Here is a 25,646-nt window from a genome sequence, read left to right on the forward strand (position 1 = left end):
GTGGCGTCGGTGAGAGGATGTCCACGGTGCAGAGGGAGCGATTGAATCGGCTCCCGTGCAGGAACGAGTTACTAGATGGATCTTAGGACCGTGAGTGAAGGCAGCGGCTTGGGGAGGCTTTCATCCAGCAGTGGATTGAACACGGCTGATGCTAGATTGTAGGTGCAGCATTGTGGTTGGTGTGCGAATGGGTGAGTTCTGGAGCATGAGAAACTGCACTCATCCAAAAGGTCACTCCACACCCATCCACACCAACAGGGTCGCCCTGACAAGTGAAAATATGCGAAACATTTACTCAGGACTCCCATTGCATAAAATACAAAAAATACCCAAGGGATCATAGTGTCCTGGATAAAGACTTTGTATCTACAATTCAAACATTTATAATAAAAGGTTTATGTCGTAGAAAGTAAACAACATATACATTTAACAAAGCATAGATTAGTTTACAATGTGTCCTTTACAATGTATAGATGCATCAATATATGACAAGAAATTGCAGATATCAAGTCATTTCTGTCATCAGCCAAACGCTTCTGAGAACATGGCTTCATTACATCTGAACCTACGTGTAGCAGCATTCTCCAAACACCCGTGACTCACTGCATGTAAGTGGGGAAATGCACACAATCGCAATGAAAAACAGTACAAGCAGGGCTTCATTTCAGCTGGGTATGCCCACGAAATATATCCACTCCCGGCACACCACATCCATTATGCTGCTCACTATGGCTGTGGCTACGAGTCACGTGCCTACTCTACCCAGAATATATGCGGTCAGAAATTAAGCCCTGAGAACATGGCTTCATTACATGTGGACCCCAGCGAAGCAGCATTCCCCAAACGTCTATTACTCATATTGCATGCAGGCTGCAGAGGGTGCTCGTTCACACAGCACACAGCGCAAGTCCGTGCGATGGAGACTCCTCTGCTGAAGGAACGCTGGCACCGAAACCCCATGCCTTTCATTGCTCCGGTTCTCTGGTCAAGCAGGGCAGCTGTGGCAAGCGCCACCGCCTGACCCCACCGTGCAGCCTCAAGGCCAGCCACACCTCCTGCCGAAACACGTCCGTCTCGCCCGGCGGGGGCGAGGTGGTCCTGTCCGGCACGATCCCGTCCTCGGTCACGGAAACGCGGTTCCCGTCTGGCGGCCCGGCGTCCGACGTCGCGTGCCCGCGGGCCTTGGCGGTGCCGTCGTCGTCGCGTCGGTCTGCGACCGGGCGGCAGCGTTCCGTGTCCACGCTGGCGGACGGGAAGCAATTCTCTCCCTCCCCACCTGGTGCCGTGGCGTTGCTGGTGCCGTAATCGTGAGCCTTCCCCTGCCTTGGAGGGGGGGGCGGGAACGGCTTCACACTCTCCACCGACTCGCCGGGGTCCTGGGGCTCCCCGACTGGGAGCACCTTGGAGCTGATGCATGGGAAGTCCAGGCTCTCGAGGCTGTGGTAACTGCTGACCTCCGACCCCCTGCTGCACAAGCTGCCTGCGAGAAGGGTGCAATGTCGGGCTGAAAACCAACCTCTCCTTTTAATAAACCGCACTGTAAAGAGTCAACGTTTTATGAAAATGTTTCAAAACTCTGCAGGTGTAGAAAAAAAAACCAGTCAACTCTCATAATCCACGACATAGGAGAGGAGTAATACAAAAGCACTATAATGAAAAAAACATACGCAAATGAGGCTGTTGCTTCCAAGGCAGAGTGGGGAAGAAGACAGCATGGTTTGTTTTTATTTCTTCTTAAAATATCTAATTTCTTGCCGATGTGTTTGTGATTGCGTGAGTCACCGATCCTTGGAAAGTGAGCAGCTCATAATGAAAGCAGGGCGTGTAAGGACGTTTTATTTTTAAAAATGTGCAAGCAAGTTTAATCCACAACTCGGTTAATCTGCACACAGCCGATTGAAATGTAATGTGAACTCATTTATAAGGCGCAGTCTGTATCATTTAAAATAAAATGGCCAAGGAGGGTCCTGAGTAGGTCTACGTGCAAACACAACCGCGCTCGCGCCGGGATACCGCACAGCGGTGCAAGCCGGTGGCCTTGGTGCAAAGTTCGGTAACAGAGGCAAGCAATTACAGGAGGGGGCAGCAGGGTGCGGGAATCCAGGGCACTCACTCAGCTGGCCCCTCCCCCGCTCCAGCAGGTTGGGCGGGCGGCGGGGCTGCTTGAGCAGACAGCGCGCCGCCTCCTCCGCACGGCGGAAAACGCCGAGGCCGAGTACTCGGCGGCGTGTCTCCGGTGCCAGGGGGCACGACTCGGAGGCCAAGTAAGAGCGCAGCGCCTGGAAATCCATCTTCAGCTGAAGCCCGCCCTGCACGCTACACAAACGCATGCGTACACTGTTGGATGAGGACCTCTTCACGCCATGCAGGCAAATTAGGGTTAGTTAACCGTAACTTCACGATGGTCAATGTGGGTTGATGATGGTGCGGGCAGTACAGAATAATGGATATTTTTGCACTAACCTCTGTTGCCAACGTCTACAACACCAGATTATTTGCAGAGGCGTCACCCATCCAAGAACGATCTAGGATAAACTCTGCTTAGCTTGCGGGTTGTAATGAGATTGGGTGCACTGCGGATTATATGGCCATAGGCACACGGCACACACACTCAAGAAATGGTGCCAAGGATTGAGTGACAACTTGAGAGTTGAGCGGCAGCTGAAAACACTGGCTCATTGCCGACATGCGAAGGACGTAGCCGACTTAACCCATCCACCTTGTTTGTGTCAGTGCTAACTCGCGCAGTGCAAATCATTAGCGCCTACAGCCCCCTCTCATATTTTACTATTATTTTCACAAGCACGGTTCATCCACAGCCCGGATAATCTGCGTACGGATAATTAACAGCTGACTGTACTCCCATTCATAATGCGCATCCTTGTCTGTATCATAGGAACAGAATGATCGGTGAGTGCAGCACGAATTACTCAACAAGTAAACGCAAGCACGTCCACATGCTCCAGTCACCTGAACACGACCTTTTTGTGCACAATGTGCTCCATCCACGCGAGCATCAGGGCGGAGCACACCTGGGCTGCGGGCTCCACTTGGCAGTGCGTGTCCAGCGGAGCGAGCGCCTCCATCACGGGCTGCACCACCGTGGCCACTGCCACCAGCGCGTACTCGTTCGGCTCCGTGGGGCGTGCCGCTGTGAGGGACAGGAGGGGAGGGCAGGGTGATGGCGTGAACCGGTGCGGCGACACCACGTGTGGTGATGCAGTGGCGTAGATCCGACTGTGCAGGCGATGCACCTGCACCAGGACCCACGGACCGCAGGGGTTCGGACACCGGGCTAAGAAGAGAAGGAGTAAATTGGACAGGGGGCCCCTATTTAATTTGTTGCACCAGGCCCCATGGGAACCACGCTCAGCCACGAGCGATGATGTAACCGCTCATTTTAAGATCCGTGTAAAATTTCCCATTTCACGTTTGCATTGTGCCACGTAATGTCTTTCTCTGCACTTCATCTTCAAACAATTTAATAACTCTTTGTAACGTTTTATATCATTCATTTATTTTATTACAATTTAATTGGAAATTAACATTTTTAGTATTTGAAGTAAAGCATTACTCTGGTGTGCAACATTTACTGTATAAATTTGCGGCTGGTTTTGTGAATTTTACAAACAATTTAAATATCCATACCATCTTGCCAATACCCCTTTGGAAATGGGATGTGTATCTCACGGGTTTATCCTGGTTATAATAAAGTAGATCACGAATATTACTATTATCCTCTGACTAAATCACGCAGAATGTGCCTTAACTCATTAGATCTCAGACGCTAAGCAGATTTCAGACAGGTCAGTGGGGCGGCACTGTGCTGAGATGTTAACTCCCTTGCTTCGTATGCAGGAGGTCATGGGTTCGATCCCAACCGTGATGCTTTGTATATTTGGAGTTTTCATGTCTCTCCCCTCGTGGTCGTGTGAATTTTAGAACATGGGATTTGGCTGCTATAACATTCCATGTTATAAGAAACTTCGTTGAGCTATCATTTGTGACCGGGTCGCTTTTGAAAAAGAGCTACATAGGTCAGTGGACCTTACCTGGTAATTTTTTTTTTAGCTTGGATAGCAACGACCAAGCACAAGACGGGCTTGTAGGCTGCTGTTGCAGGCCTAAGTTGTAAGCCAAGGGCAGTGCAACAGAATCCTTTGTTGTACTGTACCATGCTACAATGTCTATGTGCCCCACCTTCACCAACCTGCGTGGTGAAGTATGACCAAATAACTCTTGATCTTGGTGACGTAAAAAGGCCCTCATCGAGCAGCGGATTGACAAAAGGGATGCACGTATATGTTACTATTCATATTCACCCTCTGAACCAATAATCTCACCAATAAGCTCACCAATTAGCTCACCAATATCTCCCGAGGTTAATTACTGCAATTAAAGTAAAGGCAAGTCGAGAGGGGATGCCAGGAGGAGACCTCTCACCAAGCTCCTTGGCTTGCCGCCATTGCTTGCCAAGGGGCATGGTCTGCTCCAGTGTCTCCTGCGCCATCTTTTTGCAGTCACTCGCAAACAGCCGCAGGGTCTCCTCCGAAAGGGCCTGCGAGGGACGCAGTGAGAATCCACGATGAGTGAAAAACACACGACAGCTTCCTGTGTGCGTACATACGTACGTACGTGCGTGCGATGCCAGGGAGACAATCGGTAGCGCGGTGGTTAGTGGCACGGCGTTAAAAAAAACCTGCCTCCACGGATAATGAGTGCCACATGACACCTGAATTGGTCCTCGACTTCCCCTAGGTCAGGGGTCGGCAACCAAAATAACATGGAGACATTTTTTCGAATTTGGTAAAAAAACTCAATATTTCAAGAGCCGCAGTGCATGCGTGTGAACACAAGACGGTGGTCCTTAATAAATAACATCACAAAGCGGTCCTGAAAGGGCCGTATGCACCTCCGGAGCCGCAGGTTCCAACTCCTGCCCTAGGTAGACGCAGCCTTACCCGGGTACCTGGAAAACATCAGCACTGGGGAGACAAAGGTGGCCAGGTGTGGCGCTGGCCACGCTACACTGGAGCGTTGTGCCGGCCTTCACGGATGCTCGCTGACAGCACTTTCCACAACGGCCTGCAAAAGGCTACACAGGAGATCTTTGTCTGTTTTTGTTATGACGGGCAAGGCATCTCACCTGCAGCTGCAAGGCTGTGTTTTCCAGCAGAGTGAGCGCATTGCGTGCATCACGTTGCCGCCCATCGCTCCCCGCACTCACGGAAGCGGCTTTAGCCAGCAACAAAAATGCTGAACTCGCTTCCAAGAAAACCTGACATTCAATAAAAAGAAAGCTTCTGTAAGCACCACAAACCAACCACAAATCATATTTTATGCAAACAGAAAACAAGTGTTCATAATGCACTGTACTTTGGCAAATTGCCTTCAAACATCAGCGCCACACGGGTAAAACGCTGATGAGCGGGCGTGCACAGTTGAGCACTCACTCGGAGATCTCCTTGCGTCACCAGGAAGACCTCCTCCAGGGACCACGACGCCAAGAAGTGGAAGCTTTTAGTCGACAGCCAATGGAACGCAGCCTGCAGGGTGGCCAAGCCTCGCTCAATAGCGCACAGTGCGATCGGGCCGTTCGCAGACGGCAACAATGTGGTTCCATCACAGCTAGCTACAAACAACAGAAATAAAAGACAATGCTTTTGTTACAACTGTCTTTTCTGATTGGAATGATCTTGGTGTGTGTGTACCAGGCAACGCCAGGCCACAGTGCCATTGTCTGCTGTGTTGAGTGCTCTCAGTCCCTCCTCCTCCTCCAGTGTGCCACATGTTCTGCCTCTGTCCACATTTACAGTCAGGGATATCTCAAATACCCCTACCTGGCCTTAGTGGCCACACAACAACCGTGTGCAGTGTCTCTAAAAATTGTAATTCTGCGTCTGAAGAGCAAACCGATAAAATAACTGCGAGGCTTGCAAAGTTCGGAACATCAGAACATTAGAACATTAGAAAGGTTACTAACGAGAGGGGACCATTTGCTCCATCTAGATCGTTAGGGTAGGAAACCACAGATGCTGGAAGACAGCCAGTTGATCAATGTACCCAGCAAGGACTGCAGTGGAAGCAGAGACTGGTGGAAGAGGCGAGCAGTCGTGGTCATGCAGGCACCCTCGTCGGCGCACGGGGCGCAGCGGTCTCGCCACGCCGAGCTCAGCGCTTGGCAAAACACTGCAATCAATCCAGACATGCCAATAGTTAGTCACTTAGCGCCCGCATCTCAATGACATTAATCACGCGTCCGGACCGTGAGTGGTAAATCTGCGGTTGTTGGGCAAGACGCTTTGCTCTTCAACTCGCCATCCATCATGATAAGCCGCAACTCTGGACGGACGGACGGGCGGGCGGGGAGGGGAGGGAGGTCTGTGTGGGCGACGGAGGGGAATGGTGGGGGTGGGCGGGGAATGGGGGCGACAGTCACCTGCATCCCAGCTCCTCATGACCAGCCACGCGTGCAGATGCGAGGATGCAGCCCGCACCTGCTGCTGGCACTCCAGAGGCAGGCACTCTGCACGGAAGGACAGCGACTCTCGTAAGTTGCCTCTCGGAACGAGCGAGGGAAACGCACGGTTGTCAACAGCTCACAGTTTGTTGAACGGCATAACAAACTTTTTTTTAATGCAGCCAACTCTCGGTTATACGGTGTAAAACCCAAACACGGATGATGCAAAATACATGTAAATCGGGCTGTAAAAAGGGTATTTACAGCGAACCTTTGTAGAATGTGGGTGAATATGTAGAATGTATCAACTGTTTTTATTGGCTTTTTAAAGTTATCGGTTTATTTGCCAAAGCATTTTGTAGTCGCATGGTCACCGAGTCACTTCTTCTTAAAGCGCATGGCGAGTTTGTGTAAATCATACGTCCCAGTTGACGTTTGTCAGCTATGCGATAGCTTCTAGAGTAGCGCGACAGCGTCACTGCCCCTTGGTGAGTAAGCAGCAACTATAACAGAACCAGCGCGAGTGTGAAAAATGCGGACGAGCAAGGCTCGTTCGCGCCTGGATAACTGAGAGGACTGCATCGATTAAAAAAGAAAAAACGAAGTGTAAACACGAAGGCTTTGTGCGAACACACCTTCAGCGCCCGCCTCCCGGAGGTCTTCAACCAGTGCCATCACCACCGGGCAAGGGTGGAAACCCAAGGGTCCCAGGCCGCGATGGGCACCGCCGTCGCAGGCGTGTGTCGGTGAGAAGAGCCGTCCCAGCAGGCACGTGGACACGCCGTGCCACAACCGCTGCTCGTACCACCGCGGCCAACGCGTCGTCTCGGAGAACATTGCAGCAGGGGGGCGCGGGATCCGCGGAGTTTCACCGTCCACGCGCGACGTTTCAGCCAAACACCTGTCACTGCCTTGCTCAATGTAATCCGACAAGCGATGGCTCAGGTATGATTGACCGACGATACGAGTTTCCTGTTGTAGGACCGCATTTTCCTCGGGCAGGCTTACGTTGGATAAACAGACGGCCAGGATTTTTTTCATAAAGCCGTCCTCTGCTATGCACAGCTGCCTAAGAATGTACACAATGGATGCGATTTGTGACGAACCTGCCGCCTTGTCCTTCAATTTGTCCTTTGGAGGAGCCTGGTCGGGTGTCAGGCTTTCGTCAGTGGAGCCAACAGGGACATCAGAACCAGGTAGGAGACCAATCTGAGCCAAAAAGTCATCGTCTGCATTGGCCACTTTCCCCAAGCTTACGTCCCACTTCTGGTCTGGTGAAAAGGCACTGCACAGAGTGTGAGCAACTGATACTGCACGCTCATTTGCAACAATCTTGAGCACTTTTTGCATAGAAACGACCTTCACAGCCAACCCACTGGGGAAGCCACAAGCATCAATCTTTGGGTAAATGCAGCATTTGGCGCAATCACTGGTTTGGAACTCTGCAAGTGTTTTGTTGAACATGACAATGGCTTGGCAAATGTCGCTTTTTGGCACAAGATCAGGATGCCTGGCAAGAAGACACAGCCTGATGCACAGCAGCTGTTCCATGTAACTAACACCTTGCAAAGCCAGCAACGGCAGGGACGACCTGTTAAAGCAAGACCCCTGCTGAGTCCGTAGGTCGCGGGTACTACTCTGTGCCACCCCAGGTAAGTGGGCACCGTGTGTCCATGCATTCTCTCCGAGAGCCGGGTCGCTCCTCACCCGCTGGTAAAGTCCACTCCAGCTGTTACATAAATCCTGCAACTCACTGCAGGCGCTTTTCAGAGGCGGGAGTTGGTGTCGGGCCGTTGCAGTGCTGCCAGAGTGGCACCGACCTCGCAGGTCGCACAGCAAGTCCCTGTCGGCACCCAGCAGCCCCGACACGTGGCGCACGTACAAGGAGGCCGAGGTCAGAGCCTGAACGTAGTCTCTGGAGAAGAGGAGCCGCGCGCGACGCTTGGAAAGCTCGTGCAGCCTCTGGCAGTGCGCCCCCACGATGGCGTAGCCGGCGTGATGGCAGAACGCCAGGGCGGCAGCCTCGCCCTCCTCCACCACAAAGTGGCAGCATCTGCGAACACGGTCGTGAACAGGTGATCAGCGCCACGGTCATCAAATGCGCACTGGCCGCCGCGCGAGTGAGCGGATGCATGGACTACCAAAATACGTCCCACCTGGTGTGAGGAGTGGTGGGTACGGCAACGCTGCGATAGTGCTTGCCCAGGTTTTGCAGGCAGGCGTGGAGGTGTGCTGTAAGCGTGTGCTGGGTACGGTTGCGCCCCTCCCTTGGCGGATGGCCACCCTTTCTGCTCAGATGCTGGGCGGTGCATTCCTCGTGCTGCCCTCCTTCATGGCCAGCCATGGTTTTCAACCGGGTCATGAGGCTGGGCCCGCGCTTCCGCCGAGTGCCACCTTCCTCCACCTGGGAGCCCAGCACCAGCGGTTTCAGTCCTGCAGGCGAAAACACAAGAGTGCTGTACGGCAAATCATTGGAACACTTTGAGATGTCGGCAGTTTACACCGAGTTCAGCGCTGCACTCCCGCGAGTTCACGTCGAATGTGTGCAAGCAGTGTGATGCAGGGCCCCTTGAGTGGCCCGCTGTACCATTCATGCGGAAGTCATGCACCATGTCAAGAAGACCGTCCTGAATAGGCGCCAGCAAGCTGGACAGCTGAGGCTCCATCCCACTCTTGCTCATACTCCCCTCGCCCTGAGATCGAGAAGAATACACACAGCGATTAGCTACAACCAGAATTGCCTGCTAAGCATTAAGCGCACGTTTCCATTAATGACATAATGTACGTTGTCGATACAAATTATTTATGACCAAGCAAGATTACGAGGATACAATCTCAAGGCAAATGTGTGTTAAAAAATACAGGAAAGCCATGAATAGAACGAGCAACGTGCCAACAAGAAAATGCGAAACAAGACTGCGCATCGATATTCTACATGGAGTAGCCACGAAGGGATCACACCAGCGCCTGGCGTGTGGAGAACAGGGCCCACCTTGTCCTGCTCCGAGTTTGGTTTAAGAGGCTGATTCATTCACTCCTCGGGCTCAGCAACAATTATCCCAGACTCTCTCCTGTTGCTGAGATATGGCTGTCTCACACCTCCCTCATGGGCACATCAGCTGGGGCCACCATACCCACACTTCTGTACTCGCGTTATTCTGTCATTCACTAAACGTGAATATAACGCTTTTAGAAAGCACCCTGACAACTCATTAATTATTCTTGTCATTAGCATTATTTTTTTAATATCTGGGCGTGGTAGCGCACGCAAGTAAACAAGCGCTTTGGAGGTAAGGGTTGGTGGATCAACCAAATTTGCCAAACTCTCAAACCCGCCAGGCTGAGATGTGGCCACCAGATGGCAGTACAGCAAGCGGTTTCGTTAGGCCAGCTTGTATGAATCACTTGCGGATAAACCCTTCCACTGTGTGGATGTTCTCTGGATACTCGTGTTTTAATCCGAACGCGAAACTTTTCCTTCGAACAGAACTAGCCAATCATTCAGGACCCTCATGCAAATGTCTTCAGAGTCAGTGAGGCACTCTTGCATAAATAAACATAATTGTTATTCATCTTATTTGGTTCTTTCGGTAAAGTCACGTAGAATGAGAATAAAATAATAAATTGATAAAATAACCATTTAACGATTCAGTGCTCCCCCCCCAAAATCTGATGAATCGTCACAATTCGGGATCGCACTTGAAGAGGACGAATTTCGTCTCATTGTTACCATTCTAGCTCGGTTGTTTCCTGTACGGTCTGTCTCGTTTTTACAGTTAGCATCCACTCGATTGCCCTCAACAAAACATTTGCATACACTCTGCATTTATCGTATTTAATTCCTACAAGCTATATTTCGATGTAAGTATCATAACCATAAAAATCAAATTATTATCATACTTTTTATTACCTACTTATTTTCAGATAATGAGTCATAGTTTATTAATTTGCATACCCCATGAAGCATTCTTTAGATCAGCGGTTTTCAAACTGCGGGGGTGCACACCCCAAACCCATCATGGGGGGCGCAGGCAGTGACATGGATACCGTGCAGTAAAAATATGAACATGCGTGGGAACGTCAGCGCCACGTTTTAGTGTCAAACAAACACTCCAAGATATAAACCAAAAGACCTTACTAAAACCGCATTGACTAGAGATGTGAACATGAGATCTGTGTATTGTGGCCTTAGTAATCTGAGGAGGGGAGGGGGGCACGCGATCTAGTGGTCTTGATTGGGGGGTCGGCATACCAAAAACATTAAATCCACTGGTTTAAAAGAATGAAATCATACCTTGGAACCGCCTGCAGGAGACTGTCCACCAGATGGCAATGTTTCAGCAGCAGCTAAAATAAAGACACGAGGCTGAGTGAAGCTCAGTGATTATATTCAAGTTTGTCCCATTTCACATTCATCGTTTGCCATGTGTTGCTTGGCCAGTTTGCCCTACACGAGTTTCCTGCATCTCAATACAGACACAGCGAGCCCCTTCAGATGCACGGAACAACAATCCGCTGACATAGGCAAGTCACTTCACTCAGTAATTACCTGCTCATAATATCACCCGTTCATAAAATATTCATCTGCAAACATATTTTTAGAGGTTGTGTATTGGGACTTGTGTTGTCATTTGTGCATTATAAATGAAGATGATGATCGCGATTCCACGATGAACATGATTTTGTCACGACGATGATGAATACTGGACACACAAATACATGTTTTAACAAAGGCATGGGCTCTGATAAATCCACACGAAGCTGGTGGGATTATTACAAGCCCTTCCACACTACTCACTACTCACGATTAGACAAAACGTTCGAATTAGTATGTAGGGAACGGTGCAGAAGCTGCTCAAACTAAAAAATAACACCAAATTCATAATCTTTAATCTCTGAAGACAGGCCAATGCCTGAAACGTTAGCCCACCATGTCCATTCCTGTTGCAAGGCGGTGCTATTGACAGTGACGTAGCTATTGGGTGTGTAGGCAGTGCTACCACACGGGGGCCCATGGGCTAGACAGGGGGCCCCATGATGTCATTCCTTCTACCAAGGCCAATGGCAACCGCGCTACACTCCTCGCTATTTACGAATGTGGTGGGCTTCATTTTTGTTCACTTGACTTACAGGCCGGTTGGTCGCTGTCCGAGCTCAGCTCTCTCGTGATAGCCGTTGGCCTCCGGGCTGAAATTCCCCTGTCCTTGAGGCTGTGACCAGGGGACCTGGGGTGAACGGCAATGCTCCCGGGCAGGTGAGCCATCATGGTCGGGGGGACAGGGAGCAGAGCAGTGCATGAGGCCGCTGCTGCTCTGTGGGAAGTTGTTGGAACACAGTGCTCTCTTCACTCCTCAGCCACTCTTCCACCATCAGGGGAAGCTACAGACGTCTGCAGAACATGCGGCACCCCCCCCAGCGGCGTTAATAGGGGCAACGTAACAGTGGGTACAATCCCCGTGAGACACCTGCACAATTACCGATTACACACAACACCTCAAGTGAACATTCCCCATAGACAGTCTCATTTACAGCAGTGTCAGATAAATGCCCATTAACAAACCGCCTAGAATGCACCTGGCTAAGCAGTGTTGAGCTTAGACAGTGCTTGGATGGGCGACCACCATTCACAATCTGTGATGAGGCGGTATTGGCAAATGTTATACTGTACAGGTACTTTGAGTCTATGTCCCAACGTCTTCACTCTGGACATCTGTGAAAAAGAGTTTCATAGCTCATCGGATTCATCCAGTCTAAATAAAGATTCCGATTCTATACTCCACACCTATACCCACCTCCACTGATCTGCGTGGCTAAGTGTCGTGATATTAATTGGGTCACTACGGCGTTTAGCGCCAGCTACTGGTAGAAGAGTGGAACAGCGAGTGTTAGAGCCTGACACCAGAGTATGTTATGGCATGAAAAGGGGCCCTCGGGGGCATGGTTCTGGTGAACTGAAAGATGCCACCATCTTCAAAAAAGGTGACAAGTCAGACTGTGACAACTACAGAGGAATCTCTCGCCACCGCTGGAAAAATACTGGCAAGAATCCTACTAAACAGACTTCTACCATATTCTTGGTTCTTTCGGTGACTTTACCGAAAGAATCAAGAATATGAATCCCTGCAGTCACGAAAGCATCAAATCAAAATTTAGACTTCTACCACTTGCTGAAAAACTCCTTCCTGAATCGCAGAGTGGCTTTCGACCTGGCAGGGGAACCTCAGACTCGATCTTCTCAGCCCGTCAACTCCAAGAGAAGTGCCAGGAGCAGAGACTACCATTGCACATGGCCTTCTTTGATTTGACTAAAGCTTTCGATTATGTTAATCGTGAAGCACTATGGAGAATCCTTCTAAGATGTGGCTACCCAACAAAATTTGTTAACGTCCTCTGTCTGTTGCATGACGGTATGAAGGCTGTCATCCTCTCTGATGGTAAAACCTCAGAGCCAATTCAAGTAAGGACCAGTGTGAAACAAGGCTGCGTTATTGCACCAACTCTTTTCTCCATCTTCCTGGCGGTGAATGCTTCATCTTACAGAGAACAAATTTCCCAGAGGCATAAATATAACATGTAGGACAGATGGGTACATATTCAACATCAACTGTTTCAGAGCCAAGAAGAAAACATCATTCACATCCGTTATTGAATTCCAATATGCTGATGATGACGAAGTCAGTGCCTGCTCAGAAGCTGACCTTCAGGTCATCATCAACATATTTACAGATGCTTACAGCATGATGGGTCTAACATTGAATACCAGCAAAACTAAGATCATTTTTCAACAAGCTCCGGGAGGACACCTACCACCCCCTACAATCATTACCAACAATGCAATACTAGAAAACGTTCCCAGTTTCCCATACTTTTGCAGCCATCTTTCTAGCAATGTCTTAATTGATTATGAAATCCAACATTGGATTGCCCGAGCTAGTGCTGCCTTTGGCAAACTTAAGAACAGGGTCTTTGAAGACCACGACATTACCACTAAGACCAAAGTGGCTGTGCATAATGCTGTGATCATTTCAACGCTCTTATATCATGCAGAAACCTGGACCACCTTATCGTAAACACGTACAATCTCTCGAAATGTTTCATCAACACTGTCTCAGGAAAATACTAAACATCACCTGGGAAGAAAGACACACTAATATCAGTGTCCTGGAGCGATCCAACTCATCCAGCATAGAGGCCATAATGATGAAGTATCAACTCAGATGGTCAGGTCACCTTGTGAGGATGAATGACTCGAGGCTTCCTAAGCAAATCTCCTATTCCCAGCTCAGCGATGGATCACGTGCCCCCGGAGGTCAAAGGAAGCGTTTCTGTGACAACCTTAAAATGCACCTCAAGCGAAGCCATATAGATCCAAAAACTGGGAAATCTATGCTCTTGATAGGTCTTCACGCTCGGCATCGTGGGTCAGGCAGTATGTTAACTGACCTGACCCGGTTATGTAGTTACCCCGTGGTGGTTACCGCTATATAGTTATCCCATTGTTACGTTTATGTAGTTACCCCGTTGTGGTCATAGAATAAACGTGTTGCCTCCGAAGTCAAGTGTGTGTCTCAAATGGACCCACTACATCTGGCGTCAGAAGTGTTAAAAATATCTAGGTGATAGCCGACTGTAGTGAAATGTTTACAAGGCAAAGACATCTCATCAAGGCGTCGTCGGATGAAGAGGATGATGAGGGGGTGATTCCCCAGACAGCCCCGGGGATTGCAGCCCCGGAGAAAGGGTGCAAGGCGGCTCTACCGGCAGAACAGCGAGATGAACCCGATCTCGTCGCGCCGCCATCGTCGGGGAGAGAGCGCGGGTTGCGCAAAACCCACTACGCCGATTTGCAGTCCGCCGCGGCAGCGTTGGTCACCGAGCTCGAGCTGGAGGAGCCGGTGAGGGAGGTCGGAGCATCGGGGCCGCAAGGAGACGACTCCGCCGCTGCTGGTTTCCGCACACGGGAAACCGAAGAGATGCAGCCCGCATGCGTGGCGGCCATTTTGTTGGACGGGCGGGACGAGGTTCCCGCCAAATTGGATCTCCCGCCAAAATCGCGACCCGAAGTCCTGGCGTTCAAGAAGCGACTTCCCTTTATGAGGGAATTTACAGCTGCGGGTGGTGACTGGGCGGCGTTTCGGCGGCACTTCACCGCTACTTGTGATCTCGCGGGATGGACCGAACTGGAGGCGTTGCGGGCGCTCCCGACAGTCTTAGATGACACCTTGGCGGCGTTCTACGCCATCCCGCCGGAGGACAGGGTGACGCTGCCGCAAGCCTTTGCCCAGATGGCGGCAATATTCGATTCGCCATCTAACGTGCGACACAAGTTTGCCGCGCGAAGGCGGGGGGAGACCAAGACGCCCCTCGCCTTCCACAGCGCGCTGATTTCGCTGGCGCAGGCTGCATATCCCAAGATAGAGCAAGCTGGGCTGGACTCCTTGGTGCTCGAGCGCATGCTGGCACTGGCTCAAGAACTGAACGTTACCCTGCCAGCCACGGAAGAGGACGACTTATCATCGCTCAAGGTTGCACGATGCATACAAGCACATTTTAATTTGAAACGATGTGCGGGGGTGGCGGCGTGCGCGGGACCTTTCGAGATGGCAAAAGTGCCAGACGGCACGGAGCCCCCCCCAAGTCTGTGCATCGGTCGACGTCGACGGGCAGAGGAAAGGCAACGCAGTTCGACAAGGGGGGCAAGACCTGCAGAAGGGGACTCTTCTTCGCCCAAGGAGCGCCCCCGTCATCTGCTTTAAGTGTGGTCTGCCGGGTCACGTCTCAAGATGATGCCAGGCTGACCAAGGGAGATTCTCTACGGCGCCATCATCTTCCATTCTGCCGTCTTCCGCTCCACGGTCACCTCAGGCGAGTCGCAACACTTCTCAAACCCGGCCATTTCACTCATCTCAGGCATCATGTTTGTGCGCCGGGTGGGATTTGCACGATGTTATTCCTCGCCGGATTGCGGAGCATGAAAATCGGGTTCTGGCGGGTGGTGGGTGGCCGCGGCGCCCGGATCAATGGTCGGCACTAGGACATCGTATTGTTGCTGCGGCGGCGGGATCGTCAGCGATTGTGAGAACCGTGCAGGGGGTTGAGGTGCGGGTACTCATTGACACTGGAGCATACGCTACCATTATTTAAAAAATATTTTTTAAAATTTTGCCGCCTAAACTGTGTAAACTCGGTCATGTAGAAATCCCGTTTTTGCCGTTAATGGCGGGTCCTTGGGGATCGTTGGCCAAATATCGGCAACAGTGTGTATTGTGTGTATTGGTGACATTGAAATGACAGGACCAGTGCTAGTTTCAAAGTCCTTGGCTGTACCCTGCCTGTTGGGAAACGATTTTCTGGGGAGAATGCCTCTTGAGATCCTTGTGGATCAGGGGTGTATTGAGTTGCCATTGGGCCGCCGAATGGCGTTTTGACATCCCCGACTCGGTTGTGCACGATTAACGCCACAGTCCAAGCGCTGGTGGGAGAAACTGTAAAAATTCCCCCCGGCGCTCAAATGCTTGTGCCCTTGCGGCTACGGAAGCAGCTCGATCGAGAAGCTACCGAGGGAGGGATCCTCTTAACCCCTTCGAACAAATTGGTCTGGGGCCTTACATTAGTGGGAGCAAAAAAACTGTGGTCAGAAACGACCAGGAACCTTTCATTCAAGTCTTAAACGCTGGTCTGGGCACCACTGTAATACAGGCGGGTACTTTTCTAGTTCAGGCGTCTGCCGCGTGTTGCGAGGAAATAAATGGTGAGACTATCAGAGTTGCGGCGGCTGTGGAGCAGGAAGAGAGGTGTGAGGAGTCTTGGTTGGACGCACTCTTCTCCGAGAGTTCTGATTTTACTGATGCACAGAGGTCCGGGTTGCGTGCACTTCTTAGATAATTTTCCGATATTTTAGTAAATTGCCGCACGTCTCTGTTGCATGACCACATTGATAAGGGGAGCGTGGCCCTCATTCGCCAAAACGTGTATAGGTTGAGCCCGAAAGAAAAGGACCATGTTCGACAGGCAGTCGACGAGATGTTGGCTACAGATATAATTTCCCTGTCAAACAGTCCGTGGGGGGCTCCCATTGTCCTTGTCAAGAAACAGGACGAGAGTTTAAGATTTTGTGTCAACTTCCGGAAAATTAATAAGGTGTCCGTGGCGGATGCGTATCCGCTTCCACGGATGGATGATTCTTTGGATGCCCTGTCGGGGGCGCGGTTCTTCTCCACCCTTGATTTGTTGTCTGGGTTCTGGCAGTTGCCTCTGGATGAAAGTTCAAAACCAAAGACTGCGTTTCGTACGCCACAAGGGTTGTTTGAATTTACCCGCCTCCCGATGGGGCTCCACTCGAGTCCAGCCACGTTCCAGAGACTCATGGAGCTAGTGTTGGCAGGACTCCAATGGGTCTCTTGTTTGATTTATCTCGACGACGTGATCATTTTTGGACATACATTCGAGGAACATCTGCAACGGTTGCGTGCAGTTTTGTTAATATGCGGGCTGCGAATCTCAAATTTAAGCCGCAGAAATGCCATCTGTTACAGAGGTCGGTTTGGTACCTGGGGCACATTGTCAGCGAATCTGGAATAGCTACAAACCCTGACAAGACTGCGTGCTTGCGCACATGGCCAACCCCCAAGTCGGTGGGTGAGGTACGTAGTTTTCCAGGGTTCGCTTCCTATTCTTTGGGTCTATTGTTAAAGTCACGTAGATAGGTTCAAAGAAAATAAGAAAATAACTACGACGTTTCAATCGCAACACAAGCGGTCGTCATCAGGAAAAAGGTTTGAAATGGGCATAGCCCAAATGTAGGCAGCCAATACAAGTGGTGGGCAGCGACCGTGGCGGTGGTGGGCTTTCCACCAATCAAAGGGCTGCAAGGCAAATAATTTGCATGTCAATGCAAGATCGCCGAGCATCCTTCACGGCGAATGCGCCAAGGTGGCTATGTTAATGTGAGAGATTAGCATGTTAATGGAAAATCGCTGAGCATCCTCCACGGCGAGTGTGCCAAGGTGGCTATGTTAATGTAAGAGATTAGCATGTTTATGGAAGATCGTGAAGCAGCAGCCTCGAGGATGGCGCGCGAGGTAGCTGTGTTAGTGAGAAATTTAATCTGTTAATGTAAAAAATCAGAGAGCCGAAAATAACAACTAACATCAGAAGGTGGTAGGCTGGGAACATTACAGCCAGTTATGACTTAAACTGGTTAATAACGTCCTTCCAATGAGTGCTTAGTTTGTACCCATCTTCTCAGTTGAAATTGTGTCTGTGTCTATATATATGCATGGTTTCATGAACGAAACTTTTGTTGATAGCCAGTGAGTTTGCAAAGTACCTTTGTCTTAGAGAAATCAATTCCGTGTGAGCCCACCGCATTAAAAGAATGACCAGCCACGGCCGAGGTATTGGTCCTACTGTGTTTCAGATCTGCGTTATGTTCACAAACACAGTCCGAGACATGTCGCTTAGTTTCCCCAATGTAGCTACTGCCGCAGACACGGCTTAGTTTGTAGACGCCGGGATATTGCATGTCAGGGATCCCATCCTTCACAGATGGGATCAGATCATGAATTTTATGTACTGTGTTAAATCGAACCTGGATCTTGTGTTTGATCAAGATTTTGGAAATATTTTTGGTGACCCCTGCTATGTATGGCAAGGTGATGGTTTTGATTGGGTCCTATTATAGCCGTTTTGTGCCCGGGTTCGCCACAATCGTGAAACCTCTCCGCGTTCTCACTGCCAAGGGTCAGAAATGTTGAGTTGGAGGAGGCTGTGTTTGTCGTGCTACCGGATGGTCTGATCAACGTACCTCCCCTTCGGTACCCTGATTTTTCTTTGCTCTTCGTCCCGGACGCAGACGCCAGTTACACCAGAATTGGCTCCGTGTTATCCCAGGTTGTGAATGGAGTGGAGAGCGTGGTTGCGTATGGGAGTCAAGTACTGTCCCCGGCAGAGCAGTGCTACTGCGTGACACGCCGAGAGTTGTTGGCTATTGTGTGTTTCATCCAACAATATCGTCCGTACCTCTATGGCAGAAGGTTTGAGGTACGCGCGGATTATGCGGCTTTCCAGTATGCGCTGCGGGTCGAACAGCCATCCAGGCAGCTCTCCCAGTGGCTAGAAGTCCTTCAGGACTACTCGTTTAAAGTCTCCTGCAGGAAGGATGTTCGCCATGTGAATGCAGATGCACTGTCGCGACTGTCACCAAGTGACCAGTGTGCATGTCTTATGGGTGCAGGGCATTGTAAGCCCGCTGAGACAGGACTGTCTCCCAATGTTGTGGCATCAGCGGACATTCCACTCTCCGATACTACCGACATGTGTGATAACGCTATCGGCCTCACCCATACTGAATGGGAGCGACTCCAAGCGGAGGATGCCTCCTTATTGAAACTGAGGCGCCGCGTCGGGAATGTAGAGGGTGGGAAGAGCTGACGAGAGTTATATGGGTTGCACACGAACGGTTGATGCACCTTGGAGTGCAGAAAACATTGTCGACTCTCCGACTTGATTTCTTCTGGGCCGGAATGGCAGGAGATGTTTACAATGTGTTGAAGGGGTGTGTGGAATGTGCTCACCAAAAACCCCCACGGAGAATGGGCCATCCACCGTTGCAATCGATTGGTGTGTCCTGAGTGAACGAATTCGTCGCGCTCGACATCCTCAGGCGATTCCCCACCACCCCGCGGGGTAATAAATATTTATTGGTGGGGGTGGAGTACCTCTCGCGCTGGCCAATGGCCTGGCCGCTGCCAGACCAGTCGGCTGCAGCGATTACTGAAGCATCCCTTCATGGTTATGCATTAGATAAGGGGGCCCCGGAACGCCTCCTTACTGACCAAGGCAAACATTGTTCATTTAAATTGTATAAGGAAGTGTGTGATCTGTTGGGCATCAAGAAGTTTATGAACTTGGCCCTATCACCCCCAGACTGATGGAATGGTGGAACGATTGCACAGGATCCTGACGTCTATGTTATGTTGGCAGATCAATGAAGCCCAGTCCGACTGGGACTTGCACGTTCCAGGTGTTCTCGCGGCCTATAGAATGGCCCCTCACTCTTCTACTGGGTTCTCACCATTTTTTTTCTTATGTACAGTAGGGAACAGGACCCCCCAATTAAAGTTCAATTGAACACGGAGCCGAGTAAGAGGAAGATGCCTAGCCCTATGCACCTTACCCTTAAGCAGTTGTCAGAAGCACGGGAAGCTTTCCGAGGGAATTCAGCCTTGCAGCATGGGCCGTCATTAGCAGCAGGCTGCTAATGAAAGGCTAGTGGGGCTCCGGGAATCGAGAACTAAATGGACACGGGAGATAAGGCTTGGCAACACTGCCCCCCAAGTCCCAGTGGGTACGTCCCCCAAATTGTATAAACCATGGCAGGGCCTGGTCGAAGTGATAGAGGTTAAAAGGCCACAATGTGTGCAGATCTAGTTCGGTCGCAGGTGCTGGTTTGTACATTCGTCGCGGCTGAAACCGTTTTTTCCGCCTCGCGGGATCCCCTCATCTCCACTACCCCAAGGGCCAGGTGTCTGATGAGTTTGACGAGGTGGGGCGTGGGTCCGCTGAGGTCATGCCTCAGGGAAGTTCTGTTCTTCTGCCCACAGGATCCCAGCACCTAACACCCTTGGAGTCACCGGTTGCGCCGACCGGAGGTGGATTAAGGAGAGTGGAGCGGACGTCGCCCACTCCTTCTCCGCCTGTTGTTTTTTCTTCTCGGGAGGGGATGCGCCCGTTAGGCCATCTTCAAGCTGTCACCAGGACCCCCGGCGAGCTCACACTCACGCCACCTGGGGGTCCGGCAATGAGGACCCGTTCGAAGACCGTCCGCTTTAAATTACTCTTCTCCAACGTCCTATTTATTCCTACACCGTCTGTCGGTGGTCACACACACGAGCCGGATCATGTTACCGGTTGAACTTAGTTCTTCTTGTGCTCGCAGGTGGTGACACGTATATGGGTGTAGGGTTGTGTATATTGTCAGGAGGTTGAGTCGGTCCTTGTATATTTGCAAACGTTTTTTTTTGTTCTTCATTTTTTAAGGTCTTCTTCAGTAACTGTCTATTGTTTGGTCGACGGTCGTTGTGGGTTTTTTGTTGTTGTTGTTCTACTGAAAATTGTTGGAGGCAGATTGTTGTTAATTGAAGGATATTGATCAGCCGGGACGACTGTTTTTTTTATCAAGGGGGGGGGGGGGGTGATGTAGTGATGTATATTGGGTCACTACGTCATTTAGCGCCCACTACTGGTAGAAGAGTGGAACAGCGAGTGTTAGAGCCTCTGACACCAGAGTATGTTATGGCATGGAAGGGGGCCCTAGGGGGCATGGTTCTGGTGACTGTCAGAGAGAGGGCAGTTGAGGACATGATAGTATGGTTGAACCCGAGAGGGCACGTGACCAGGACAGGGTAAGAATGTGGGCCATAGGTGGCGAGAGGGACACGTGGTGTATGGTCCAAAACCTTCCGGGAGGATCCAGAAGGGGGCGTCGCCGAGGGCGGAGCCAGGCCACGCTCAGGGGCATAAAAGGGAGGTCCCGAGAGCCGATCAGGGGCTGTCACTGGAATGGAACCCGCCGGGCTATGTCTCTTCGCTCTTCAGTCTTCACGCTCGGCATCGTGGGTCAGGCAGTATGTTAACTGACCTGACCCGGTTATGTAGTTACCCGGTGATGGTTACAGCTATATAGTTATCCCGGTGTTACGTTTATATAGTTATCCCGTTGTGGTCATAGAATAAACGTGTTGCCTCCGAAGTCAAGTGTGTGTCTCAAATAAACCCACTACATGAGTATAATAATCTGCATGGTGTGGGGAGGCCCTCATCTATCAACAAAAGTGCTGTACCGTACATGTACAAATGCAAAACATTCCAGTACTTATGTAGAGGAGTAATGTGAGCAAATACGAGGGGGCGAACAGAGGGAGGTGCGAGCGAGTTGATAGTTAAGGATCACATCATGTCACGGGTGGTGGAAGAGGGACCTTCGGGAACAAAGGCGGGTGCGAGCTAGGGGAAGGAGCCGCCAAAGGGGTACTTAAGGGGGACCCCGTGATGAAGGCGTGGTCGTTGTGGGGAGCCAGGGCAAGGATCGGCTGGAAGAAGAGAGCTAAGGGGATAGCCGAGATTGGGGTCCGGAGTATTCAGTCCGGATCGGCTGAAAGAGGGTTTCTCTCTCCTCGTCACCGGACAGTGTTGGATGAGCCCCCATTCCAGGCAGACGAGTGAGAGAGCCCTAAAGGAAAGCCGAAGGCAGGACCAGGTACTGTTGAGAGTCCGGGGTAAGGACCCAGATGGAGAGCACCTACCTCTGGTGTGAGTTCGAGTGTTGGGTTCAACAGTGTTTAATAAATGGCAACAACCCCTTACAGCAACATTCCTCGTCTCCGCCTGGTTCTTTGGCACGACACTTACATAAGGGTATTCCATGCAACCGCTGGTGATAACACACGAGCTTAAACAATATTCGTCACGAAAACCCTGGCCATGTCAGCCAGAACACGTGTAAACAAAATAGCCAGGAGAGTCGCCAACAGCAAATAGAATAGATGGTACTCCCATCAGCCGAAGAGGTTTTCTGGCGAAACGTTCTCCAGCAGCCTGGGTTTAATCAGCCTAAGCCGGGATCGGTTTTGACGTTAATTCGTGCAAGCAGGATGTGCTCCCCAAATCCAAGCGGTTGTTGCGCTCAAGTGTTATTTCTTTGGTGATGCGACGGATAGGTAGGTGTCCGTTTTAAATTTGACAGAACCCGTAACACACAAAGAGAGTGCAATCGTGACTTACGTACAACAGATCTCGGATGATAAGCGCATTTAAAGACTGGATAGTACTTGCACAAACAAATTACCTTGGAGCGCATGCCTGAAAAATCGGTTGTACTCTACTTATATGCTTCCGAGTGTATCCTCCCCGCCTCTACCAATCCACACCGAGCAGGGTGGTAGAAAAAAAAAGGTACGGTCAAGCAACACTCTCGTCCAGCAGTGGACTCACGATGTGCACGAGAACCAGGCGCCTCGAACGATGCCGATTTCCCACCCGCGTGGGAAGCTCCGTGCCAGCGGTGGCGGCGACCGCTCCTCAAAGCCCGCGGAGCTCCCGGGCACGAGGGGACGTGTCGGCGGCGCTGCGCGCCCCGCGTTAATGCGGTGCGGCAGGAACACTTAAAGCAGGGGTGGGCAAATGTTTTGACTCGCGGGCCACAATGGGTTCTAAAATTTGACAGAGGGGCCGGGCCAGGAACAGATGGATGGAGTGTTTGTGTGAACTAATATAAATGACATGTAAAAATAATTATATGAAAGGGTTTGGCCTTTAACAGGTAGCAAAGCATTTAATTGCAAGGCAATTTAACAAATTGCACGAACATGAATACAAAAACATATTGTAACTCCCGGTCAAAGTGCGCCATCTAGTGGGGGCATTACAAGAGAAGGGGAAAATTTAATTTAATAATATTTGGACAAGTTCGGCGGGCCGGATTAATAAGCCCAACGGGCCGCATACGGCCCGGGGGCCGTACTTTGCCCATGTCTGAGTTAAAGTCAGGCGAGACGCCGCCAATAACCGCGAGGAAGCTTTAAGCGCGACGATCTCTTCAGGCGACACGCAAACCCGCGGCGTCTACGCGGCGGGGACATCCGCTGCGTAATTCGACGAACACGCCAGCGGGGAGATCGCGCCGAGCCCTGAGGGGGCACAGGGGGGGTCGAACTCGAGTGGCGGCAATCACAGCCACTGCCTTTGCAAGGGGACGAGGGCCAGCTGCCGTATGCGTGGCACTGTGTACACGTTGCTGCGCGTGTCGCGTGTCGACGCGCTTGCACTGCCGCTATCGCGCCGGGTTCCTTGAGCGTCGCTTCGCCACGCCGTGAACAACCGCGACCTACGGAAATGCAACGGAATCGAAGCCACCAACGGATTCCCGCCTCGGGTCTCCGAAGCCGTCGCGTGGCGTTCGCGCCGGCTTACACACACACACAGCTCTCTCTGTCTTGAACTCAGCACAACCGCCTGCCGCCACTCACGCGCCAAGTTGAACGCGAGCGTCGCCTCAGCAACCGCGATTCTTACCCGAGGGCTGCTGCCGCTGCTGCCGTTGCGACTGGAGGCGTCTCGTGGGGAGATCTGCGACTGCTGCTACGTCCGAGGCTTCCCTAGAGGCTCCCTCCGCTCCGTGTTTACGTCGCGATCCGGCTCCGAGGCTTCTCTACAGGCTCCCTCCGCTCCGTGTTTACGTCGCGATCCGGCTCTGAGGCTTCCCTAGAGGCTCCCTCCGCTCCGTGTTTACGTCGCGATCCGGCTCCGAGGCTTCCCTAGAGGCTCCCTCTGCTCCGTGTTTACGTCGCGATTCGGCTCCGAGGCTTCCCTACCGGCTCCCTCCGCTCCGTGTTTACGTCGCGATCCGGCTCCGAGGCTTCCCTAGAGGCTCCCTCCGCTCCGTGTTTACGTCGCGATCCGGCTCCGAGGCTTCCCTAGAGGCTCCCTCCGCTCCGTGTTTACGTCGCGATCCGGCTCCGAGGCTTCCCTACAGGCTCCCTCCGCTCCGTGTTTACGTCGCGATCCGGCTCCGAGGCTTCCCTAGAGGCTCCCTCCGCTCCGTGTTTACGTCGCGATCCGGCTCCGAGGCTTCTCTACAGGCTCCCTCCGCTCCGTGTTTACGTCGCCACCCGCACACGGTGGCGCCGCCATGCCGCGCGCGTGCATTCAGCTTCCGGGGCCACGCGTCCCCATGACAACGGAGCCGCACAAGAAGCCCTGCCACGATTGGAAGCAAGTGGTGGGGGGGAGTGTTGCGGGCACTGATTGGAGGGTTTGTCTGTCAATCACTACCGCCCGGGTTGGGGGCCCACGCCCCGTTACCGTGGAAACTGGGGGGGGGGGGGGGCAACACACGTGACTTGTGAGGGATCTCTCAAGCTAAGCGGGGTCCAGCCTGGGTAATGCCTGGATGGGCCACCACCGTTGCTATAGGCTACGGCCCTACGTTGTGGGCAGCAAAGGAAGGTGCATAGCATCCATTGTTGTCCCGTACTTCTATGCTTCCTATAACCTTCACCAATCCGCACTGACCAATGTGGTGAAGTATGGCCGAACAATCCCCACGCCCCACGCGGTGTTGCCGAGACCCTTGCCCACGTGACCTCGCAGGACCTCATCCAGCAGTGGATCCCCAAACGGGCCCTGCACAAACCGGGCTGTACACGTACGCGGTGTCCTCATGGGGAAGTGACTCGCCCTCGCCATGGCAATGTGGAATTAACGCCACTGGCTAAAGCAGCGCTCCGCTTGTGCGGGGCGCCGCTTTGCCGCTTGATGCCGTCAGCTGTCACGGCGCGCGTGCCAAGACGGACGGGCAATTGTCACGCGATTCCCCCAGCGATTGTGCATTGCACACGTGGCAAGATGTGAACTCCATCGCCTGGTATGCAGGAGGTCGTGGGTTCAACGCCAACCCTGGTGCCTGTGTCTGTGGGGTTTGCGTGTCTCTCTCTCACCGTGGTCGCGTGGATTTGTTTTCCGGGTCCTCCAGTTTGTTCACCCTCCACATTTAGAAACATGGCATTTAGAGTATCTGGCTGCTATAACATTTCCACGTGATAAGCAACTTCGCTGAGCTATCGTTTGTGGCCAGGTCGCTTCTGAAAAAGAGCTATACAGCTCAGTGGGCCTTACCTGGTATAATAAAAAAAACTTAATGATGTACATTGTAAAGATATGTAGAAACATGAATGTTTACCAGCTGCATCAGTGCATCATCACCACCACCACGCATCGGTTTTGATTCGGGTGCAACTACGAGCTGTATCGGCAGTGTACGTGGTGTTCTGGGGCGGGTTTTTCCTCCTTTGGCTGCCGTTCCGTCATTCGTCTCGACCGCCCGGCCACCACCACCACCACTTCCTTCTCGCCTGGCACGTGCTGCTCGAAACAACGTACGGGCTCTTTTATTCCCAACCAATGTCTCAAACGTGTGTGTATGTTCTCTGATCAATGTGTTCCTCGTTGCAAGTCCACGTGAGGCAACTCTTTACGCAAGTTGTATTGAGGGGGGGGGGGGGGGTATCATTGTTTTAGACTTCTGTAAAAGTCTAATTCCAGCGATGAGTTCCCCTCGTCTGCAGGAGCGAGATGGGGTGTCGCATTGCAGCACCGCGAGAGATGGAAAACGGCCTGGGCAGACCTC

The 25,646-nt window shown here is 51.7% G+C and overlaps 1 protein-coding gene across 7 annotated transcripts; it reads right to left on the minus strand.

Moving 5' to 3' along the window:
• Window positions 1–277: 277 nt before the first annotated feature.
• LOC116940719 (uncharacterized) lies at window positions 278–24,213 on the minus strand. 7 transcript variants are annotated; one of them, XM_032950885.2, is made up of 14 exons: window positions 23,534–24,213; window positions 11,591–11,849; window positions 10,755–10,807; window positions 9,048–9,153; window positions 8,617–8,893; window positions 7,096–8,513; window positions 6,440–6,526; window positions 6,064–6,189; window positions 5,454–5,632; window positions 5,147–5,278; window positions 4,444–4,558; window positions 3,033–3,151; window positions 2,114–2,316; window positions 278–1,480 (listed from the first exon to the last, which is right to left on the minus strand). In XM_032950885.2, the coding sequence occupies exons 2-14, from the start codon at window positions 11,724–11,726 to the stop codon at window positions 778–780; spliced, it is 3,654 nt and encodes a 1,217-aa protein (XP_032806776.1). In that variant the 5' UTR covers window positions 11,727–11,849; window positions 23,534–24,213; the 3' UTR covers window positions 278–777. The 7 variants fall into 7 exon arrangements, with proteins under 7 accessions (XP_032806776.1, XP_032806780.1, XP_032806782.1 ...); XM_032950889.2 differs by having other exon boundaries at window positions 11,591–11,685; window positions 23,534–24,212; XM_032950891.2 differs by lacking the exon at window positions 11,591–11,849 and having other exon boundaries at window positions 23,534–24,212.
• Between the last annotated feature and the right edge of the window lie 1,433 nt (window positions 24,214–25,646).

Source organism: Petromyzon marinus, chromosome 9 (assembly GCF_048934315.1).
Source record: "Petromyzon marinus isolate PM22_M1 ecotype Great Lakes invasive population chromosome 9, UKy_Petmar_22M1.pri1.0, whole genome shotgun sequence".
In the NCBI taxonomy this organism is placed as follows: Eukaryota; Metazoa; Chordata; class Hyperoartia; order Petromyzontiformes; family Petromyzontidae; genus Petromyzon; species Petromyzon marinus.

Excerpts from the sequence above, each read along its gene's own strand:
- LOC116940719 (XM_032950885.2), bottom strand. The coding sequence starts at position 11,726 with ATGATGGCTCACCTGCCCGGGAGCATTGCCGTTCACCCCAGGTCCCCT. Across the intron at positions 5,633-6,063 it reads TCCACTGCAGTCCTTGCTGG|CTAGCTGTGATGGAACCACA; the intron begins GTACATTGATCA and ends TGTTGTTTGTAG. Across the intron at positions 4,559-5,146 it reads ACACAGCCTTGCAGCTGCAG|GCCCTTTCGGAGGAGACCCT; the intron begins GTGAGATGCCTT and ends CGTCCCTCGCAG.